The following is a 22,535-nucleotide window of genomic DNA, read 5'->3' as shown; positions in this document are numbered from 1 at the left end:
CGTTTATACAATCCTGCTTCGTATGATTTCCTGGTGCCAACATTCGCAATCAAGAACACAAAAAGTGACCCAATATAGTTATGCTTCTTTTTTACCGTTTAATATGTTCCTGGTAAACAGTACCTTTTGCCACCAATGTTCAGTACATCGCAAAACTGTGATTGTATGATACATTCTCCGACCGTTAGACCTCATGTGAATGAGAAAAGCCACAAGGCACGCATTATCGAGAGCAGTAGGTACCTGCCATGGCAGCTTCCCCACAGTACTTGCCGACCCGTGTCATGTGAAAATTCCAGCTAGCACAGAGTTTCCTCTTTCGGTACCAGTAAATCTCATGGGTTGTTATATGTCGCATACTCGCATTCACAGCTATTGCAGCCAACGCTACTGCGATAGGTATGTTCACCTTGTTTCACAGCGCCTCTGGTTAAAGTGTTGGAAGTGTACAGCATGCTTTTAATAGACGATAAGTAACCCAAACGCACTGCCATTCTCTGCTGCATGTGGTGCCAAGTGAGCGTCATGTTTCTCTCTGGCAGCATCGTATTTTGGTGTTTCCCACCAGCTTCATTTCATTTCGGTTTCCTGTCGCCGTCATTAAACACTACATAATAGGCAAACAACCAAGCGCATCTTGGGCTGCTCGAGTCTCACCAGCAGTATGCGCATCGGCACCGCTGAGTGGGCCTGTCAAAACTTCCGGCCAAAATGCCCCACTCGAATTTGCTGCTCACCCACGGCTGCTTTAACCCTACCAGTGCGTTGCACGTCAGCATGTCATGCTGCAACGATTCGCGCAATACTTTGCATTATGTATGTGTCAGCTACATTTGAGTCTGCCAAATATTTAATGACTTCGATTGCACATTTTCCCGGTTATAAAATTTTTTCTCGCATTCCTTCTAACACACGAATGAAGTTCTACAGTATTAACATGTAAGAAATTTTTCAACATGACAGAGCTTACATTTCTGAGCTTTTGGGCTGAGAATTAGTGCCTTGTATTAGTATGCACTCAGATTACATCAATCAGCATGTCCTTTCTGTAATTTACGTTATGCTGCACAGTAATTAAGGAGTTAAAGATCACATGTTCAGGATATTGCCACACAGGTATGATGGTGGGCAGACAGGCTGGCAGGCAGAGATGGGGACTGAATCATTAACAATTTATTGGCTGATCTTGTGCCATCTAAACCATCATGCTGCTCGGAGGCAGTTATAGCTACAAGCGGGGTCAGCAGCGATTTAATCAAAGGAAATTACTTGCTTTATGGCCATTTTATACGAATGTATCATCAAACCATCCGGATGCAGTTATGGCTAGGTAGATCCCAGAATGGTGTAACAAACATTGGTCTGCGTGCCAACAGTCAGATATGGCTGACTGTTGGCACACAGACCGATGTTCCACAGGAGACTGTGACATTCAAAATTCATGAGCAACTTAATGGGAACACAGTTCGTGCGAGAGCACAAATCTGACAGCAGCAATATCGTGAAACAAAAGCACACGGCAATATTGTGATTCTTTCGTGGCCATAAGATTAGGTACCAAAATTGAAAAGGGCTTGTGTGCTTGCACTGTCGAACCTCGTCATAATGAAATGGGATGTAACGAAGTAAATGCTATTCCTCATTAAATCCCCTTAGAGATCCACGTATTTAAAACCTAATTTTAAAGGGACTGACAACCGATTTCTAAGGACTTAGTTTTTTTTTGTGGCACAATGCAAGGCTCACCCACGTGAGTGTTTACACCTGCAGCGGTTACTTCCAAAAGTGCATGGATATTTAGCATGCAGAATTTTTCAATCCGAGCAGCCTCTAAGAAAAAAAATAAAGGTCTCTCCTCCAGCAACGCTGAGAAGTGAGAGCGGTGTCGATAGCCCACCTCGCAAATTGTGAAAGCCACCCATCGTTCTGCATTCATAAGAATGAGTGTACCTGTGGTTACCCACCTACATTTTGACTTTTTCAACTACTTTTGAAAAGAAAAAACTGGTACAATAAGTTCGCATTGTTGTACAGACCTTTCTTGTATTTGTACTATGTCCTTCCCCAAATACACACCTATGTTGCGAGGGGCGCCTGAAATGCTCGTGGCCTGACCCGGACATTGTGACCATGGGTCAAAATTTTGCAGCCAGTTCTCTACATAGTCTCCCTATGTAGAGAACCATATGCCATCGCTCTTAGAGTTTAATTATTCCACTTTGGTAGAACATTTAGTCCTGTTCCCCCAAAAAGCCTTTTATGGCATTCATGACGGCTTCATCAGAAGGAAACCGACTTCCACCAAGGTGCTTTTTCATCTGTGGGAATAGGAGGTATTCCGAGGGACCCAAATGGGAATAGGGCGGGTGCTGAAGCAGTTGGAAACCACAGGAGGGAATTGCAGCCATCGCAACAGCGGATATGTGAACTGACACATTGTCCTGGTGAAACAACACCCCTTTCCGGAGTATCCCTTGCCATTTTTCCTTAATCACCGACCTCAGATGACGAATCTGAGCTGCATAGTATTGCCCGTTGATGGTTTGACCTTTCGGGAGAAATCCCAGGAGAATAACAGCCTTGCAATCCCAGAACACTGATGCCATAACCTTGCCAGCAGATAGAATCACCTTGGCATTTTTGGGGGGGGGGGGGGGGGAAGTAGGATATTTCCACAGTTTCGAGGCTTCTTTTGAATCAGGACAAAAATGATGGGCCCAAGTTTGATCCATTGTAACAAATCTCTGCAGAAAAAGGTTTAATATCAGCTTTAAACAGTTGTAGATTTTCTGCAGAGGGAAGTTCTCTGACATTTGTTCTCTAATGTAAATGTATGGGCACCCATCCGGCGAAAACATTGTGCATGTTCAGGAGCTGTGTTAGGATATGGCCAGCCCTCTCCACTGATATGCCCACACATTCTGCAATGTGCCACTGTGTGACACGTCGATCAGCCATTAAAATATCTTGTACTATTCAGACATATTCATCTGTGCATGCTGTTGAGGGACGACCACTGCATGGAACATCATCAATTGATGTCTGGCCTCGCTTGAAATCGGCAGCCCACTTTTTCACCATAGCATAAGAAAAAGCATGGTCCTCTAATGTCTCCAGCATGTGCTTGTGAATTTCTGGTGCCGGTCCTTATTTCAAAAGGTATTGAATGACTGCTCGCTTTGTGATTTCTCCATTTCCTTATTTTAACTTTGTGACCATGCTTTAACGCTTTGAGGGTCGATTTTTTTCGCCATATGCGACCGCCCAGGGTTGATTTTTTTTATTGCCGATTCCAATTCTTCTTAGGGACTTATTTAGAAAAAAATTTAACGCAATTTTTCTAGGGTGACCGTAAAGTGAGAAAAAATATTTTGCATTGGTAAATATGTACTCTTCGTTCATGAATAACAACAATAAAAAGAAAATAAACTTATAAGAATTAAAAATTTGATGCATTTTTATACACATAGTTCAAAATGTTGAATGTGCGCACACGAGGATATTTCACAAGACTCAAATTTTCCTGCTCTTACACTAACATAGAATATGTACATCCATAGCGTAATCGAACTGCGTAAGTGCGCGCACTCAAAAATACTGTGTGGCTGTGTGCGCGTCAAAAAAGCACAACGTGTCACAGGCTTACGCTAATCTTCATCTTATCGCCAACCAGAGGCGTTTTCATGAGTGTCAAAAAAAACAAAAAAAAACAATGGAAACGCATGCACGGAGGCATCCATCCTATGCGCACCGCTTTGAGCACTAAGCGAGCGAGAAAGAGGCGGTTGCCCTTTGAGCGATTAGTAACGAGATAGCCATCAGTTTTGCAAGTGCAAGAAGCCAAAACTGCCCACACGCGCGCCAATGCGCGAGCGGTAGTATATAGACGCGCAAGAGAAAACTAGCGCTAAAACAAACCATGCAACAACAACCGAGAGAGGGAGGCGCGCGAAAAAAATTCCCTGTATTCCCAAATAGTGTCAGCACATGGCAGAAAAGAAAAAGTTACGAAATTGGCGCGCTTTTTAAGCGTACAAACGGTGCCGTAAATATACCGCATCGACCATTTTTGGACTGGTTTGCAGCACCGTATATTTGCGTCATTGACCCTCAAAGGGTTAAACCGGTGTACTTGAAACCAAAAAATCAAAATAAATCCAGATTGCTCATGAGACCATTCAAATAACTGCATAACATACTGCATTGCAAAACAAGATCACGTGAAAAGGATTTCACGGGTGGGCTGCAAACTTTTCAGGCATCCCTCGTATGGTTGGCTGGCTCCCATCATCGTTCTGTCGATAGATGAGCCAAGCCAACTCATCAAAAACGATGGCAGCGCCACTTTTCTACTCACTACAAACGAAGGTCCATCTGCATCATTGTAAGTTAGAAGAAAACTGTACTGCATTTCCATACTAATAAAGAGACCGGCAACTGCGTATACTAATGGAAGCTTGCGTTATAGGTCTCTTAGCATCTTCATGTTTTTGCCGCGTGTGGTGCCAGATGTCATTTTTTGCTACTTTTAGTGAAGAATTAAAAATATAAATCTGCGTTTAATGAGAACAACATGGCTCGTTTTAACCACTGTGATAGGCACTCTTTCAATCAGCGGGGTTATTTTGATTCATGTTCTGAGTGGTTCTCTGTCCCTTTAACAAATTCGGTCTCTGAAACAAAAAACGTACTGGCCATTGCGCACTGAGTGTATCGCTTTCCGCCAGGTTTGGCACTTATTCGGCGGGGCAACTCGAAACTCCTATGTCAAATACGCTGCGGAGCAACACTGGTCTTTCTCACCATGAAACGAAAACGCCATCTTCCCCCATCGGGCATTCATCTCCTTGACGCATGAGACCCACATGCCGTAACTTGGAGTTAACCTGTAGCAAGTGCAAACGTTGAGTCAAGACGGTTGACGCTTTTATGCGCCTTGTGTTCCTGCACATCTAGTGTTGGCAGTCGCATAATCTCAAATTTCTGTGACACGGTGTGAAGCATTCACTCGCGTTGTGACAGCAAGTGCGTAGTCGTTGAGTGCGATCTGTTCATGTTTCCCTGAGCGTGTGTAACACCAATAAAACTATGAACCTTACTTCGTGTAATTGTCTCTTTGCTATCGCCATCAATGCTCAGCCTTTCTGGGGAAACTGTGGCTTGTTTTTTTTTTTTTCTTCAGTACGAATATTTGTATCTTTTTACTCTTTGGTTTTAATTTGTGTGGGCCATCTGATGACAGCTGCGGGCACTAAAACCGCATCTGTGAGCTGTGAGCCACGGATGCTGTGAGCCATGTCGATGCATTCCTCTTGATGAATAGCATGTATAGCATGTAGTATTGCTTCAGGGCTTTAAAAAATATTCCGTGTAGGCCCATGTAATAGTCACACCTTTATTTACTGGATTTTGTTCCGTCTCCCGGTGCATGGTGTTGGGCTGCTGAGCACGAGGTCGCGGGATCGAATCCCGGCCGCGGCGGCCGCATTTCGATGGGGGCGAAATGCGCAAACACCCGTGTACTTAGATTTAGGTGCACGTTAAAGAACCCCAGGTGGTCGAAATTTCCGGATTCCTCCACTACGGCGTGCCTCATAATCAGAAAGTGGTTTTGGCACGTAAAACCCCATAAAAAAAAAAAAAAACTCCCGGTGCAGTAGTTTTATTAAAACAAATATTTGTTTTTATAGCTGGCTATGTTTTTGTAAAAGTTACTGTCATTGTTTTTACGTAGGAAACAGGATGGTTGCAGTATGCTTTAGTTAAGATGTGCTGCGCAAGATCTGGGGAAAGAACATGCTATGTCTCATATTGCCCGTTTCTTCCTGCCCACTTACCACAAGTCTTCTGTATAGATGCTGTCGCCTCCTCCTTGCTTTTGCTGTATGCCCTGATTGCACATCATCAAATATTATGTAGGCCATTAGGAGTAATTAGATCTGTAAGTTGTATGTGTTAAAGTCAGGCAGTCTCACTTTCTTGTTTTAAACACTGTTGAGTATATAAAAGATAGTTTAGTAAAGCTTTTGCTTTTTTTATCCTTAGGAACTTCACCCTTAGGTACATGCCCTGTCCAGTTGTTGACATCACCTTGGCGATGAAAATTGCACCTGAACGTACAGAGACTGCTTGGAAGAAGGTGCAGTAGATGTCGCTATGCTATTCTTGATTTAGAAAGTGTTGTTGTGGGTCATGATCATGGCGGACATGCTAATCAACATTTACTCCTTACAACACTTGTGGTCTAACATCTAACATTAAAGCACTTCTATATGATGCATGTATTCATTAATGAGACCGTCTTAGTCACAGAGCCCCCAAATAAATTTATTTGTATGCTGGAATTAAGCACTAAAATATTGAAAGACAGCTGTTTTTGTAGCATGGATTCCACAAATACATTTCATTTTGATACATTTAATAGACACCACAAATGCCAGAGCATCAGCAGACACTGCGCTTACCACAGCAGCTTAAGTTAAGTGTAGCTTAAGCTTAACTGTAGTAATGACAAATTGGAAGCTGGCCAAAGGTGAAGAGTTTTGTTTATCTGTGACCCAGGCATGGTCACTTCTTCCCAGTGGTTAACAGATTTCGTACAGTTGTAAGGCACTAAACCTTCAATATTTAATTTAGATTCGCAAAAATATTGCTACGATGGACATTCCGAAAGCAAGTTTTGTGATTATTTTTTTTAAAAAGAAGATGGTACACCAGGTGAGACAAATGGCATAAGAATTCACGCCCGTTGCTGGTTCAACAATGGAAGGAGCGTCAGCGAGGGAGGAATGACGCATGCACAGAGCGCCGAAGAAAAAAGAGTAGCAGCATACCGGTGTTCCTGGGGTAATGCGAGTACAAATCGCAATGTTATCCGGACGAGTGCTGACAATGTGGTCGCCAATGGAAGTGTGCACTGTTATCTGGTATGAATGGGCACCTGGTTCCCTCCACTAGAAACTGCACTCTCAGGTCGTCACTTCCAAAACGCTGAGGTGGAACAGACTGTGCCACAATTCCTTGCACAGCAGGGCACCGAATTTTACCAGAGTGGTTTCTTCAAACTGGTTGCACGCTGCGACAAATGTCTCAATGTCCGTGGTGACTATATGCAAAAATAGTGCAAGGTGTATCGTTCATGATGCTGTGGTGTATTTTGTTTCAGCAGTAAAGTTTCCGTGTGAAAATAAATCACGAAACTTACTTTTGGAACGTCCCTCGTACAATGTGCGAGTTGTTAAAGGGCCCCTGGAATGGTTCGGACAAATTTCGTAGACACGTAGGGTATAGCTAAAGTTAATCATTTGCACCACAATTTGTGTGAAGTGTCTCATATTAAGAGAGCTACGGACGATTACAAGTTACCCTCCTCCATAGTCATGCATTTTCTCCTCAACTCGTTTGCCAAGTGATCGGGGCTAAGCTCCAATTACACTGGCTCTGCGTCATGATGGCACATCGTGTCGTCGACTTCCGGTTCTCTAGGAGCGTGCACACGAAGCCTCTCTAAACTCCCCACCAGCTGCTTGGCAGTTGACCCCAAGCGAGAGCTATCGAAGCAGTGTGCATTGCGAGCATTCTGTCGCAGCACCGAACGTGTTTGGTATTCCGGTAACCACAGGCGAGTTGGGCATTTCGACGGATGGCTGGAGGCATGAACACAAGCTGATGCAGGAACTTTAGCGTAGACGTACGTGAGCAGCCTGATCGGTCTGCACGGTCCACCCGCCTGTTGGTGCAGAGCTTAACCAGCCAAACAAAGCGCTAAGATTGCTCTAACCAAGTGTAAAGCATTTTAAACATTTACAAGAACGTGTTAATGATTACACTCCTGCAAAAAATTTACACCAGCAGCAAAGAATACATTTCGTTATTGCTGCTGTGTGTGGTTGAGCTCTGTGCCATCAGGTGGCTGCACCGTGCAGACCATTCACATTTGCACTTCTGCTCGTTCCGTGAAACAACACTGTCAAACGGCCAGGCCCTGCCCCCTTGCACTTGAGTTTATCCTAATACTGAACTCGCGAAACGCTATTGCGTTAGTAATCTTCCGGTGTAAAGTGAAAGCCGCAAACGCGCAAATCCTGGCGCTGACTAGATAGCGGCAGTCCGATGCGCTGCAGCCAGTCTGCTCGTCTGCTGCCTTGCAGAGGGACACGACGTCGCAGCTTTACATATTGCCAATCACTACATTCGCAGCCCACAATGCAACAAAGTTGAATCATGGTGCTCACAAAAAGACAGAGACCGACTCTGACCGTGGAGCTTTTGTCAAAATGGAGCACATTGTAACACAAGCAGGTGATGCTTGCTGTGTGCTGGAAGTGCTTAAGTGTAGTGAGAAATTGTTCTTGTGCATTCTCTTTCTGTTGCTTTCCTTTTATAGAAACAAATTAACTAACATTCCATCTATTACAAACAACATTTGTTCACCATAAAGTTGGAAAAATTATTGATGACGCGCCCTGGGCAGCCAACCGGATAGCTCGGCCGACTAATGTCATTGGGGTGAATGACGTCAAATGGGTGGGGGGCGGCTTAAAATTCAGCCGAGCGATGTGCTGTGATCGGCAGCAATGTACATTTTTAAAACCTTATAATAAATTGCACGCTTTATGTGGAGCACTTAGATGCGCCAATTAATGATCAGAAGGGCCTACTCTAACGACTCTGTACATTTGTACACAATCGTCAAAATTGTTTCAGGGTCACTTTAAGGGTAATTTTGAGGCAGCTTTGCAATTAAATGTCTGTAGAGTTCTAAACTTTAAAAAATGGGAATGTGCTTGCACAAAGGCAAAATCTGCGTTATCGCGTTTTCACTGCAATACAATATTTCCAGTGGGATTATGCAACTACAGTGAACTACCGATTTTCCGGACACCCGATTTTTCGGACATGCCCGATAATTCGGACGCCTTCGCAGCACCGCCACGGTGCCCGAATTATCGAATAATAAGAACGTCTGAAATTTCGTACGCAAGAACCCTTCACCGTCCGATTTTCCGGACATTTTGCCATGACCGCAGGTCCGAAATGGCGTTTATGGAAGCCAACACCGCCGCCATTTTTTTTATCTCGCCGCCTCGAACAGGTGCTCCCGCACGCAGATCCGCTGGCAGCCGTAGTAACCACCGCGGCAAGGCTTGACCTAGCCACTTCGACATTCTCTACCAAGCTTCTCGCTGTTCGGTGGCGTGTTTTTTCATTAAAACAATTCACTGCAGTTGGAAATGGCGCCGACTCCGCCTTTGTAATCATCACCAATGGCATCGAAGCTCGGAAAGAACGACGCATTGCATAATGCCGGTTCCCGAAAGTTACCTTCGCCTCACTACATCAGTGTTAGGCGGCGAAGCATACGTGTAGTATTGCGGTGAAGCATACCAAGAGTGGGAAGGGGTAATTGCCACTGGACAAAAGCATCTATTCCTTAATTATACACGTGTGCCGTCGCCGTGTCCTGTCACAGTACGTGCACCGATACGCGAATTAAGTGTACTGGCAGGCCTTCAGAGCTATTTCAGACGTGTGTGGCAATTGGAGTCCTTGGGGGCAGTAAAAGGCATGCATTATTTTTTTTTTATGTTTTCACGGCCCCTAGGGAGTTCAAAAAATCGCACGTTGACTTTGTAATATGGACATCAAAAAAAAGCATAGAATAAATATGAATAAGCACTCACATGCTTAACATTAAGCTGTTTTAGCTTTATGTAGATAGAGCAGTGGCATCAATGGTATTGCATGGTTCTATGTCTGCCATGTCATATGTGAAACTTCTCATATAAGGGAAAGTTGTAGTTGAAGAGTCCTGGTCTCTCCCACCCTTGTGAATATGCAATTATTTTCATTGGTATTATTTTGTGTCCATAAATTTGTCATTACTTTCATACAGATATCTGAACTTCTGCACCGCAATGTGTCACCTAAAAAGCACAGCAATAGCCAGGCATTCAGGTTGCAGCAAGGCTTCCTCTTGAGCTCAACACAACAGGTGACACTCTAAATTTTTTTCCCTTCAAGTTACGTAGAATTTGAGTGTTTGGCTTTGTCTCTTATTCTCCCATTCTATTTCTTTTTTTCTTGGGGCACTGTCTTTGTATTTCAGATGGTGGATCGCTGGATGCTTCATCTCCAAGATGTAATCAGAACGGCACAGGCTTCATCTTCAGAAGATGTCACTTGTGATGAGGAAGTGCTCAAGGCTGAAGGATATTTGAAAGATGCTAGCAGTGCCAAACAGGTGTGTATTTTACAGCTTATTGGTTTTTGTTACGCAGAGCACTGACAATTGTTGATGCAACAGTTATGTGTAAAATCCTCGCCTAAGTGCACCAAACTGTGCAAAACTTTGATGCCAGCTGTTGCCACTTGTTTTAAAGATGGCATCTAGAAAAATTTTCTCTATCTTCTAGTGGAGACTTTGCTTTGAGGCAAAATCAAGAAGTAAGTAGCTTAAGTATTTAAGTCCAAGCCAACTCCTGCACTTCATATGAGGTTTGGAACTCGCACTATAAAGCAATAAGGAGACACTAAAGAGAAATTGAAAATTACTCTTCTGCAATAACGAATTGTTAAAGAAAAGCTTACCACTGTCTTTGTAAAGAAAAGTATACAATCATTGCATTCTACCAGTGCTAACATAGGCAGAAACTTGGAGGTTAACACAGAAGTTCAAGCACAAGTTAAGGACTGCTCGAAGAGCGTTGGAATGAAAAATGTTAGGGTAACGTTAAGAGACAGGAAGAAAACGGTGTGGATCAGAGAGCAGACAGGGATGGCTGATATTCTAGTTGACATTAAGAGAAAAAAAATAATGGAGCTGGGCATGCCATGGAATGTGTAGGGTAGACAACTGGTGGGGTATTAGAATTACAGAATGAGTGCCAAGGGAAGGGGGGGAGCGCAGTGGAGGACAACAGGAAACTAGGTGGGGGGATGAAATTAGGAAACTTGCAGGTGCAAGTTGGAATCAGCTAAGGCAAGATAGGGTTAATTGGAAATCGCTTGGAGAGGCCTTCATTCTGCTGTGGACTAAATATAAGTTGATGATGGTGAATAATGAATTCATAATTCATAACAAAAACTGTTTCTGTAAGTGAGAAAATGGCAAAAATGAAAAATCAGGAGCGCTGCCACCTGTTGTAGACTATGGTGCCTCTCATGTGATGTCAGCACTGCTGGTTCACAGAGAGTGGCTGGTATTTCCCATCGCTGCGAGCCGTGTCGAGTATGCTTGTATATAGAGCTAAATAAAGAGTTTGTAAAAGGCATAACAGCAGCATAGAAGCAGATCACATGGAGATTACGTCCACTCGTCCATTATGACACAGGTGCTTCAAGTTAAGAAGCAGCAGCAGGATTTTCGATGCAAATTTTCTACATAACCAAGTGATATATTGACACACAGAAAACAAGACTTCCAGGCGAATACTCTATCGATATAGCTCGACTTGATATTCTCTTTCAGTGTCCCTTTAAATTAATGCTTGCCTCATCTCTAGTTTTATTCTGATTAAAATAAATTGCACTTAGTTAGACTGTTTCTTACAATCTGCAGGATTGTACATACGAGGGTTTGCTGGAATGTTTCTTGCCTTACAAGGTAGGAGACATGGTATTGGGCTAAAATTTTATGTGCTTTCAACAGGGTCACCCTGCATTTCAATGCACTTTTTCCAGTGGTGCACTAATTTGACTTAAAAAAATAAAACATTTTGGACACAGCAACCCTCACAGCATCACAACTGGTGAAATGCTTGCCCTTGAGGTGTAGCTTCATAACAAGAAACAGGTAGTAATCTGAAGGTGCCAAGTCAGGTGAATACGGCGGATGTCGTAGAAGCTCGAAGCCACAGTAATGAAATTGCTGCTGTGTCTGATCAGCAGTGTGACATGGTGAGTTCTAATGCAGGAAGAGGACACCTCTTTACAATTTTCGAGGGCATTTCAACTTGATCTGTTGTTGCAGGCACTGCAGTAGTTGCGAGCGATAGTCACCATTTATGGTTTGTCCTTTTGGTAGGAAATCGATGAGGATAACACCCTCTGAGTCTTCAAAAAATTCTTCGTCACTTTCTCTGGAGAAGGTTGGCACTGAAACTTCTTTGGATGAGGAGACACTCTGTGCTTCCATAGTCAGGAGTGTTCTTTCATCTCAGGGTCAAAAGTGATGGCACCACATTTTATCCTGGGTCACAAGACCGTCCAAAAATTATCCTGGTCTTCATGCATGCGCAGCAAATTTCCCTCAGACAGAACCACCCGTTGGCATTTTTCGTCTTCCATGATGTGTCTGGGAACCCAGTGCCCAGCCACCTTGCACTTCTTCGGGTGCTCATGAACGATGACATGCACACATTCCTTTGATATTCACAGATGTGCTGCATTAACTTTTTGTGTCACTTGGAAATTTGCCATGATTATGTTGTGCACATTTGTGATGTTCTAGTCTGTGGAAGCCTGCAGACACCCCACACACGGTTCATTGTTGAGAGGCTGTTGTCTGCATGTAAATTCATTCACCCACCACTGTCACTGTCACTTATGAAGGAACAGCGTCATGCAAGGTGTCTTGCATGTCCTGAAACATTTATTTGGCGGTCATACCTTTCAAGTACAGATATCAAATCACTGTGCTATTGGCAATGTGCTGCTCACTTACAGATACCTCCATCTTGCATCATAATTCCGCCTTCAAAGTAAGATGTGTACAACATTAGAGGATGAAATGTAGGCACGCAGTGAATACGAAGCTTACTCTCGAACATATGACACTTTTGTACCTAAGAATGATTTCCTTCTAGATCAGCCCTGAAGCTTTCCAGGCCGACCCTCATATATTGTGCAGTAGTTATGTAGAATGAACAATAAGTAAGGTTCCATGTGTTCAGAAAAGTGAATTTTTGGTAACATTGGGAGCCTGTTTTCTAAGATATATTTGGAGCTATGTATCCAAACTGAGAATTCAGCATTGAGTTCAACATTTAATGTAAGGATATGACAGTAAAGTCAAAGTGCCTGCAGTCCCATGAGGAATGAATCTAGATCCTGTTGAATTTAATAAGAAGGACTGACCGTGCTTTTCTGAGAGTTCTCACTGGCCTTTTGCTCTATTTTCATACACACAAATTTCTTCCTACTTCCTGATGCTGACATATTCCTCTTAAAGGGGCTGACAACCAATTTTTACGGTACCCATGTTTTTTTAGTGTACTAATGGAAAGCTTACCAGTCAGAGTGTCTAATCATGAAGTGCTAATGCAGAAAATTCTGTGTCTAGAAAAGGATTGGAACAATATAGTGGAACGATATAGTGGGTTGTCCTCTCCAGCGATATTTAGTCGCTCTTCCTCTTCAGTGCTTTTGCTCAAAAATGCCCGCTCGTGCTGAGAGTCCGTGCCCTGCACTAACAGTCAGTCCCAAACGCCAGTGACTAATAAACGTGCTCTAGTGTAGCGGCCGCCAGCACTCTTGACACCGACACGTTCTCGTGCTCTCTCTTACTCGACGACAGTGCCCGCTGCTCCCTATCCCAGCTTGCTGTTTCTTCCATCGACCTTCGCACCATCACTTCTGAACAGCACAAGGACCACTGGATTGCCTCGCTGATAGACTTGCTCTCTGATCCGTCGGCACACCCAACCACTTGCACATTACATCGTCAAGCCCATCATTTCGCCATTTGCGATGACCTAGTCCAGCAATGCAGTTACACCACTGATAGCCTCCGGTGGTTGCTAGTAATACCCCACAGTCTGCATTCTGAAATATACGCATCTTTCCACTGTGACCCACAGTGTGCACACTCGGGAGTATTCAGAACTTACCAGCGCATTCAACAACGTTACTACTGGCACGGGATGTACAACTACGTTCAGAAGTTCGTTTGCTCGTGCCTCTATATTCAGCGCCGGAAATCTTCACCGCGCCTCTTGCCATTCAGTCTGCTACCATTACCTTGTCCTACCTGCCCGTTCAGGCATGTTGGCATCGATTTGTATGGGCCACTTCCCCTGACAGCTGGGCCATCGTGGCTGTTGATCACCTCACGCGATACACCAAAACTGCCGCTCTCCCAGCAACTACAGCATGCAATGTTTCCTCCATTCTGCTTCGCCAATCCATACTGCGTCATGGTCCACCATGGGAGTTGCTCAATGTTCGCAGTCTTCTTGTCTGAAGTCGCCGAAGCCATCCTCAAAGAGTGTCACTTTGTGCACCGCACAACTACTGCTTACCATTCGTAGCCCAGTGGCCTCACAGAACGCTTTAACTGTACACTTGGCGACATGCTCGCAATGTACACAGCCTCCGACCACACAAATTGGGATGCTATTCTGCCCTTCGCAACCTACACCTACAATACCGCCACTCAGCACCACTGGCTTTTCACTCTTCTTATTGTACCGCCGGCACCCATTGCACGCAATGGACACAATCTTTCCGTAGAAGCTCGATGCATCTGAGTGTGTGCCTATTTCTGCCACAGCCAGACATGCCGAAGGATGTTGTGATCTCGCACGGGCCTTTACTTCAAATGACCAAAAGCGCCAGAAAAGCGTTTGCAGTGACACCTCTTCTGCACCCACGTTTCTCCCCGGAACGCTTGTGTGGCTGTCGGTCCCTTCCACTGCACGTGGGCTCTCGTTGAAACTACTGCCCAAGTATGAAGGCCCTACCATGTTGTCGAACGCACATCTCCTGTCAACTACTTGATTGAGCCAGTTGAGCCGTCTTTAGACATGCGCTGTCGTGGACAAGACATTGTCAACGTCGACCCCCTCAAGACATTGTGACAAGCTGTTAGGTTGCCAGGTGGCTCCCTTTTCGTTCCCGGGGGTAATTCTAGAGAAGGATTGGAATGATACAGTGGGTCGTCCTCTCCAGCGCCTGTGCTCGTGAATGCTGCTCGCGCTGAAAGTCCGTGCCCTGTACTAACGGTCGGTCCCAAATGCCGGTGACTAATAAATGCCTTTGCACGTGGAACATTTTTTATCAGATTTTTTCGATGTGCAGTGAGGATGTAGTCATTAACTGGAAGCATGCTGAAAAAGGTGATAGGTGAGCGTGATAGTGATTATACGCTGGCGTTAGTGGGATGCAGACAAGTTTGGCCATGATTGTAAGAAAGTATGGTTTTGTTTATCAATTCAATGTTCCTTTGATTCACATTTTCCGAGTTGTTAAATGATTTCTGCGATAATAGCTACATGTTTTCGTGGTTTCCTGTCAAACTGCTTTGGTATTTAACCAGTCAAAATGAAACCAATTGGATCGAAAACGATATGACGCCTTTACATGTGATACAGATTTCAGCGTGTTCTGTAGCCACGTGTGCATTCTTGATTTCCAAAGCATAGAATAATGCGCATTTCTAATAACATACCAACTGCAATTTTTAGCAATAATTATGCTGTACTTAATAACAGTTGACTTGTGTACAGTGATCTCATAGAATACATCTGAAGTACCAAGATTTCATCGCCAGGTCTCGCAACTTACTGGTTTTGAGAATTTCTTTGCCAACTTAAGATTATAATTCCGGCTTAAACCGCGAACGGCGTGCTGCATTGTATCACTGTAAATCATGGTCATTTCATTTCCATCAACGTCTCGCAACACATTCTGGGCAGTTGTCAGTCCCTTTAAGCCATCCTCAGACCCTTGCGTAGTTCCTCAGTGGATGTCTATCTGTCTGAAGTTGATACAGTGTACTTACTATTTTTTTTAGACCTCAAGGTTATTGTTCTTCAGATCTCCGGTCTTAATAAAAAATGTGGAATCTTCACAGCAATAAGCTTGCTGTGTAATTATTGGCATACCGTAAAAAAACCAAAAAGAAGGGACCAAAAAAAAAATGTCTGAAATAACTGAAGGTTGAATTATTGAGGGTGTAACGAAAACAATAAACAAATGCTTACTAAATTGGCACACATTTACTCACTGAATAAATAAATGAAGCTTGTTTCTATTTTGCACAATAACAGTGCTGAAGCTGCAATTCTCAAATTCTTGTGATGAATCGGTGCACACAGAGGCGAAGGCCTCACATTTTCTTCACAGTGCAGCTGCGGCACATGGCCTGAGTCTTCATCGAAGACATGCTTTTCAGTACCGCGCACACTTCCTGATGATGTTTTTGCCAATTAGCTGGTCGACAATAGAGCGTCCGTCCATCTTGATCTAGCTGATGGGTTTGATGTCAGCATGTGGGCCACGATAAAATTGCTCTTCATCCTTGGCAATTTCTGCTGTTTGTGACATTGCACGCGCATTGTGCAGAATCAATGAAACTACTGCTCAAAGTAACCACTGCAGACGAAACAGTGGTTGCTGTCAACGCCGTCATGAAAGGTGACCACGCATTTCTAAGGCACGTGACCAATGCATGCACCAAGTTAAAATAAAACCACTGTTTAACGCAACCACTGCGGACGAAAACGCGATCGCTATCAACGTGATCAACATGGATGGTGACCTGCGATCACCAGATAGTATGGTGTTATGCATGGCAGAATATGCAAGAATAAAGGCTATCAAGATAAGTATGAAGTGTCCTGGTGTTCCTGTCGTTCCTATACAGTTTCCACTGATGACTATGGCAATGCAAACTCTGCTGCTTTGTTTCGGTTGGACATTCATGCCACTTTTGCTCATTTGCCTCATACATTTACGGTGTTTTGCACTCACTGTGCTTTGAGAGTTGTATGAAAAAATTGGTACATACACCTGGTAATACACCTGAATTAACAAGAGTCTGATGCCATCAAATAATGTATATGCCTGCCGCGACCAGAGGTTGAGTCCAAGTTATCCAATTTTCCAAATTAACGAGGGTCGAGTCTATAAGCTTTTACTGTATTATAACATGAAACTGACTGGGGTGATGTTTTTTGGGCAATGCAAAAGGTTACTTATGCCTAAGACTGTTCCATGACTTTTACTTAACACTGTATAAAATAAGTATATTAAGTATATTATAAGAATACTTAATAAGTATATTAAGTATATTATATAAGTAAGAAGTATATTCGGCGTAATGGACAGAATGACAATTCTGTCCCTCCTCTTGAATACTTAGGCACGGTACTCGATTATGACAAGCGCAAAGTTGAAGCATTTGGTAGTTATTTTTCTTCCGTATTTAGTAATCGCAAGTTTCAGGTTGTAAGTCTCGATTTTTCGTTATGCAATGAAGAAATGCCCGAAGTTGAGTTTGCTTTGGAAGGTATACGCCAGCTATTAGCAAATGTTTCTCCCGGAAAGGCGAATGGACGAGACGATATAGCAGCAGCAGTGCTTAGTAGTTGTTGTGAATCGTTATGCCTATATTTATGCCATCTTTTCCAAAAATGTTTAGCCATAGGTGCCGTACCTACCAACTGGAAATTTGCAAATGTTGTGCCTGTATACAAAAGTGGGCCTAAAAACTGCATTGAGAACTACAGGCCATTGTCTTTAACTAGTATTACATGTAAAATAATGGAACATGTTATATATAGTTGTATTATGTCACATCTAGTTAAACATAATCTATTAAATGCAAGTAAACATGGATTTTGGCAGGGTTTTTCTTGTACTACGCAGCTGGTAGTATTCACTCACGATTTGGCCCAAGCAATAGACTAAAGGCAGATAATTGATTGGATCTTTCTAGATTTTCGTAAAGCATTTGACGTTGTGGCTTATGACCTACTTATTAGCAAATTACATGCCTACAAGTTGCACAAAAAGGTAATTGCATGGATATCTGAATATCTTTCACACAGACAACAGTCTGTGGTTCTCAATGGCATCTCCTCTGATCTTGCTGCAGTGTCCTCTGGAGCACCCCAAGGCTCTGTCTTGGGGCCGCTCTTATTTTTATTATACATAAATGATATCACTAGTGGTATTACGTCATCTTTCAGAATGTTTACAGACTGCATACTATATAGGGTTATTGATAGTGATTGTGATTTTTATGCACTTCAGAGTGATTTAGATAAACTTTCAACTTGGTGTGCGAAATGGGAAATGTCACTTAAAGGGACACTAAAAGTTACCAGAAACTCAAGTTAAAGTGGTAGAGCAATGTTCTAGAACGTCTAAGGCGTCAATATAATCGCGAACAGAGCTTTAGTAACCGAGAAATTGAGGTAAATGCATGACACGATTTGAGACCCCTCAGCGACATTCCGGTACTAGCCCGATGACGAAAGGACTCCTCATAATTTGTGTTACTAATACTCAACTACTCGTATTAAAAATATCATTTCATTCGATTATAAGACGGAAAAAAATGCTACTTGTCTACGTCTATTTCTAAGAAAAAATAACATATTGACGTTACCCTTCAGTAATATGGGTGTTCGAAAGGTTTCGTTTTCGCTCGACTCTGCGCGCTCGACTCTGCGCCGCGCACGCTTTGGAGTTTCAGTAGTTTCGTTATCGCGTCGTTCTGTGAGGGTTCTGCTGGCTCGCGAAACTTTCATTTGGAACAAGCAGCGAGAATGCCACGTCCATGTGATGTCATGGGCAGCCCTCGTTGCTTTCCCGCTCCGGAGAGCCGGTGTCGAGGCCGCCGTCGTAGTACGCAACGACGCCGGCAGTGCGAGCCCTCAGCAGCAGGTCGCGCTCGTCGGTGCTCAAACTGCTGAAGTTGAGCCCACCATCGCGAGCCAATCTGTCGGTGTCAGGGTCCATTGTGACGAGCGTCGAAGTTTGCGTCACAAAATGAAGTACCAGCTTATGGGCGTCTTGCGCTGGAGTTTGAGGTATAGTAGCGGCGCCTGGTGGCGGTGCGGGAAACGACATCTGGGTCGTGCCAGCTTGGGTCGTATTGAGCCCTGGCTGTGGCGAAGCACGTTTCTAGGCCGAGTTTTCCGTCGATTCGCACTTTTTTATGCCCTGTTGCGAGTGTGAAAAGGCTCGTCACTTCTCACAGACCACGCCGACCACGCTGCGAGCTCGCCGCAGCCTATAGTTTAACGAAAACAGACTCTCCGTGTGCCGTGGGACGTAATGCTGGGAGCAGAAGGAATCGGTGATGCCGATCCGGAGAGACCTAGCCCAGCCTCGAAAAGGCGTCACCGTCATTACTTCTGCGTCGTGGGCTGCCATGAACAAGAAGGCCTGAATCCCAACATCAGATTCTACCGTTTTTTTCAAGGCCTCACGAAGTGGAGCATCACCCGCGCTGCATAGCTGCAGTTCGTCGCGCTGAGTAAGCGAAACTTCGTGCCATGCTGACTGCTTCGCCTGTCTTGAAGCTTGCTTGATTATCTGCGTTCGAAATTTCGGTCTTTTGCACCTACAGTACCGACAGCAGACCGACATAGCAGCAGGCATGGCTGGTAATTCACGATTCGAGACCCGGCCACAGCGACAATTAACAATTCGACCGATACGAAGTGGTGAAGTGTGTGCAAATGAGCACAAATGGTGGGGCTCATTCGATGACAATTCACTGCTACTCTACGAGCAGCACAGGTTAAGAGAGTTAAATGCGCTCATCCTTGATCTCAAGCCAGCACGTTGAGGCAGCGCAGCAAGGCAATATTGATTGCAGCACATCGATGTTCGAGCGCTGTCATTAAAAGCTACATCAAGCGAGCAGCGCACGAGCTCGCGCTGCAGCGCGATTCGCACGTACGTGCGAGCTCACATGCATTGCATCAGTTTAGCGGCATGCAGTCAACAAAGATTGCAGGAGGCCCGCCGTTTGGCGGCATGTCGAAAGACCACGATCGTGCGCTCGAGCAGTTTGTACATCGCGGCGCGTACCGTCGTGTGCTCGAGCAGTTCCGTACACATGTCTGCTTATCGCTGCTGTGGATTCATTTATAGCACGCATTTCCTCGCGTTTGCGCGCCTGAATCTAGCAGCTAGCGTGCAAGCCTTACCTGTAGTTCCACTTCGTACGCGACTCGCTTCACTCGCGATTGACACCGTGCTAAATCTTCGCCGCCTAATTCTTGAACGGCGTACACGTATTCGGCACTGCATAATTTCTTGCCTTTACGCAGCGTGCCACCCCTGAAAAAATCTTCGGCGCCCGATATACGCAGCAGGCTGTGCTACAACACAACCGAAAGTGGCGGGTCCATATTGTAAACGTGCTTTCCGAAGCAGACGACCGAGCTTGGTACGACCCACTTTAGGACAGAGGGCGCTTTTTAGCACCTTTCTCGCAGCGCCCCCTGGGCAGTGCAGGAGTCCCATGGTCGCGCGTTTCTCCTTCCACTAACCACCATACTCCCGCTTTCGCTTTGCTGTCGGCTCTGTCTTCGCTCTCTTTCTGGCCGCGCGTTTGCGTTTTGCGCAGAAAAGCCGAAGCGCCGTCTGCAGACGCCGTTCTGCTCACCGATGGCGCAACGTCACTATGAGACCATGATGTCAGTACTCCTCGATCGGAGGGCGGGCGATTTGAACTGCGCTAGAGGTTCGCGGACGCTTCAGAACGCATTTTCTCTTAAATTAAGTCTATCCTTGGCACGAAACAAGCGTTTCGAGGTTTCTGTGGTGGTATTTCAACAGTCCACGTTGACTTAATAGTAACCTTTAGTGTCCCTTTAACGTTTCAAAATGTTTAAACATCACCTTTACAAGGAAACATTCATACAAGACATACGAGTACAAATTAAATAGCGTTACTCTAAGCAGGGTTATGGAATGTAAATATTTGGGAGTTTGGTTTACCTTGGATTTAAGGTGGAGCATGCATGTGCAGGAGGTAAGAAGGAAGGCGGCACAAAAGTTGTGCTTCCTTTGTCGAAATTTTGGCCAATTACCTAGTAAAGTGAAAGAACGGCTGTATTTTACTCACGTACGTTCAGTACTTGAGTACACTTGTATCTGCTGGGATCCTTATACATGTCAGTTAGTCGATTTACTTGAAAAAATTCAAAGTAGGGCAGTTCGATTCGTTCTTGGGGAATTAAGACAAAAACCTTAGTATTACCAAAGGCAAGCGCAGACGTCATTGGCAAGATCTAAAGGACAGAAGAAAGGGCCTCAGACTCAAATTTTTTCACAGTGTTTACTATTCTAAAACAGGCATTGACAGGAACAAATATATTACGTTACCATCATATAGTTCACGTAGAAGAGACCATGCCTTGAAACTCCATGAATTTCCTTTTAAAGGTGACACCTTGTGTTATGAATTTTTTTTACAGGACCACTAGGTAGTGGAATGCTCTCTCGTCAAATATTGTTGGTATACAATGTAATGAAAAGTTTTACCATGCTTTGTGTGTTGAAATTGATGTAGATATGTATGTACCCCCCAGCTGTAATGCCTTCCAAGGCGATGCAGGTGCTTAATAAATAAATAAATAAATGAGTGTGTGACTTTCTGTTGCAAGGTGTTTGACGTTCTGCTTTGTCTTAAATGTTCTCTCACTTTTTCTTTCCCAGCTGCTGACACGGCTACATGATGTCGTCCTTCAACAGGAGGAAGCAGGCAACCCAATTGAAATAAAGTTACAGGGCTGTGTAGATGAGATGGAGAAGACGCTGAACGCTTATCTTAAGGTGGAGCTTCTGATCCATTTGTTTTGTGCTAGCCATCGTTTAGCAATGTTACCAGACCAGCAAAAAGTATACAAGTGCAAGGGAGATGATGACTGACTTTTTAGCTTCTGTGTTATGTTTTAAAATAATATTATTGTTCTATTTGCAAACACACATGCCCAATGGACAAAGAGAAATGGCGAGAAAGCAGGCTGAAGGCAGCTGTCACCGAATAGAGCACAACACCTTCCTACTCCTTAGGCAGGAGGGAATGGAAACGGAAGTACAAGCTAGGTCGAAAAAAGTGACGAGGAAAGAAAAAAAGACCCAGGTTGCACTAACTACAAAAAAGTTTTTTTTTTATTCTTGAAATTCTTTTTTTCCTTTTTTTCCCCCCAATAATCCAGAAAATTATATGCCCACTTCAGTGTGGGAATAATTCGTCGGCAACTGTACTCATTTGCATAAAAGGTCAAATTTCAGTAGAATGAAATTTCTATATAACAAAGTGCCGATTTTACCAACTTAGTTATATCAAGGTTTCCCTGTAATACTGCATGCAGTTATGGGTTCTTTTGTATAAAGGATCAAAAATTTGTTTCCTCGCAAGAAAACAAATTTGCGGGCAAAATCTTTTTGCACGCTGTACTGTTCCTTAGTACCATTATTGTCATGAATATATCAGGAAATGAAGCTGTTGGCAGTGTTGTTATAAAGAAATGTGAGGCCTGCTGTGTTACAAGAACTTCTGACAACAGCAGCAACAAAGAACTCTCAGAGGCAAAAGAAGGCATTCTTCTGGCTTGTGTCACTGTTCTAAAGACTGCGCTGTAAAAAGGAAAAATTCACATAAAAGGAAGCGCTATAAGTGTTCTGACCTATATATTGGGGCTACCTATTAGCCAATCAAGAATGATGACATCAAAAAAAAACTTCACTAGATTGAGAGAAATACACTAAATTTTTAATTTTCAGTGGTTTGCATATTTTTGCTGGTTTTCCGCAATTCAAATAATTTTCTGTATCCTCCCAATATA

At 43.9% G+C, this 22,535-nt stretch overlaps 1 protein-coding gene across 6 annotated transcripts in view; it reads left to right on the top strand.

The window, feature by feature from the left end:
* LRR (capping protein regulator and myosin 1 linker 1 leucine rich repeat protein) overlaps nucleotides 1-22,535 on the top strand; it is a 228,442-nt gene that overhangs the window by 113,978 nt on the left and 91,929 nt on the right. For 3 of the 6 annotated variants that reach the window (XM_075671446.1, XM_075671436.1, XM_075671429.1), the window contains 5 exons: nucleotides 4,259-4,384; nucleotides 6,046-6,139; nucleotides 9,896-9,994; nucleotides 10,109-10,243; nucleotides 21,403-21,519. In XM_075671446.1, the coding sequence (XP_075527561.1) occupies nucleotides 4,259-4,384; nucleotides 6,046-6,139; nucleotides 9,896-9,994; nucleotides 10,109-10,243; nucleotides 21,403-21,519 (571 nt within the window). The remainder of the gene's footprint in view (nucleotides 1-4,258; nucleotides 4,385-6,045; nucleotides 6,140-9,895; nucleotides 9,995-10,108; nucleotides 10,244-21,402; nucleotides 21,520-22,535) is intronic. The other 3 variants (XM_075671458.1, XM_075671465.1, XM_075671450.1) reach the window with 1 other exon arrangement.

The sequence above is a fragment of the Dermacentor variabilis genome, chromosome 1, assembly GCF_050947875.1.
Source record: "Dermacentor variabilis isolate Ectoservices chromosome 1, ASM5094787v1, whole genome shotgun sequence".
NCBI lineage: Eukaryota > Metazoa > Arthropoda > Arachnida > Ixodida > Ixodidae > Dermacentor > Dermacentor variabilis.
Note: the sequence above shows the minus strand (reverse complement) of the source record. Positions and strands in the feature narration are given on the sequence as shown.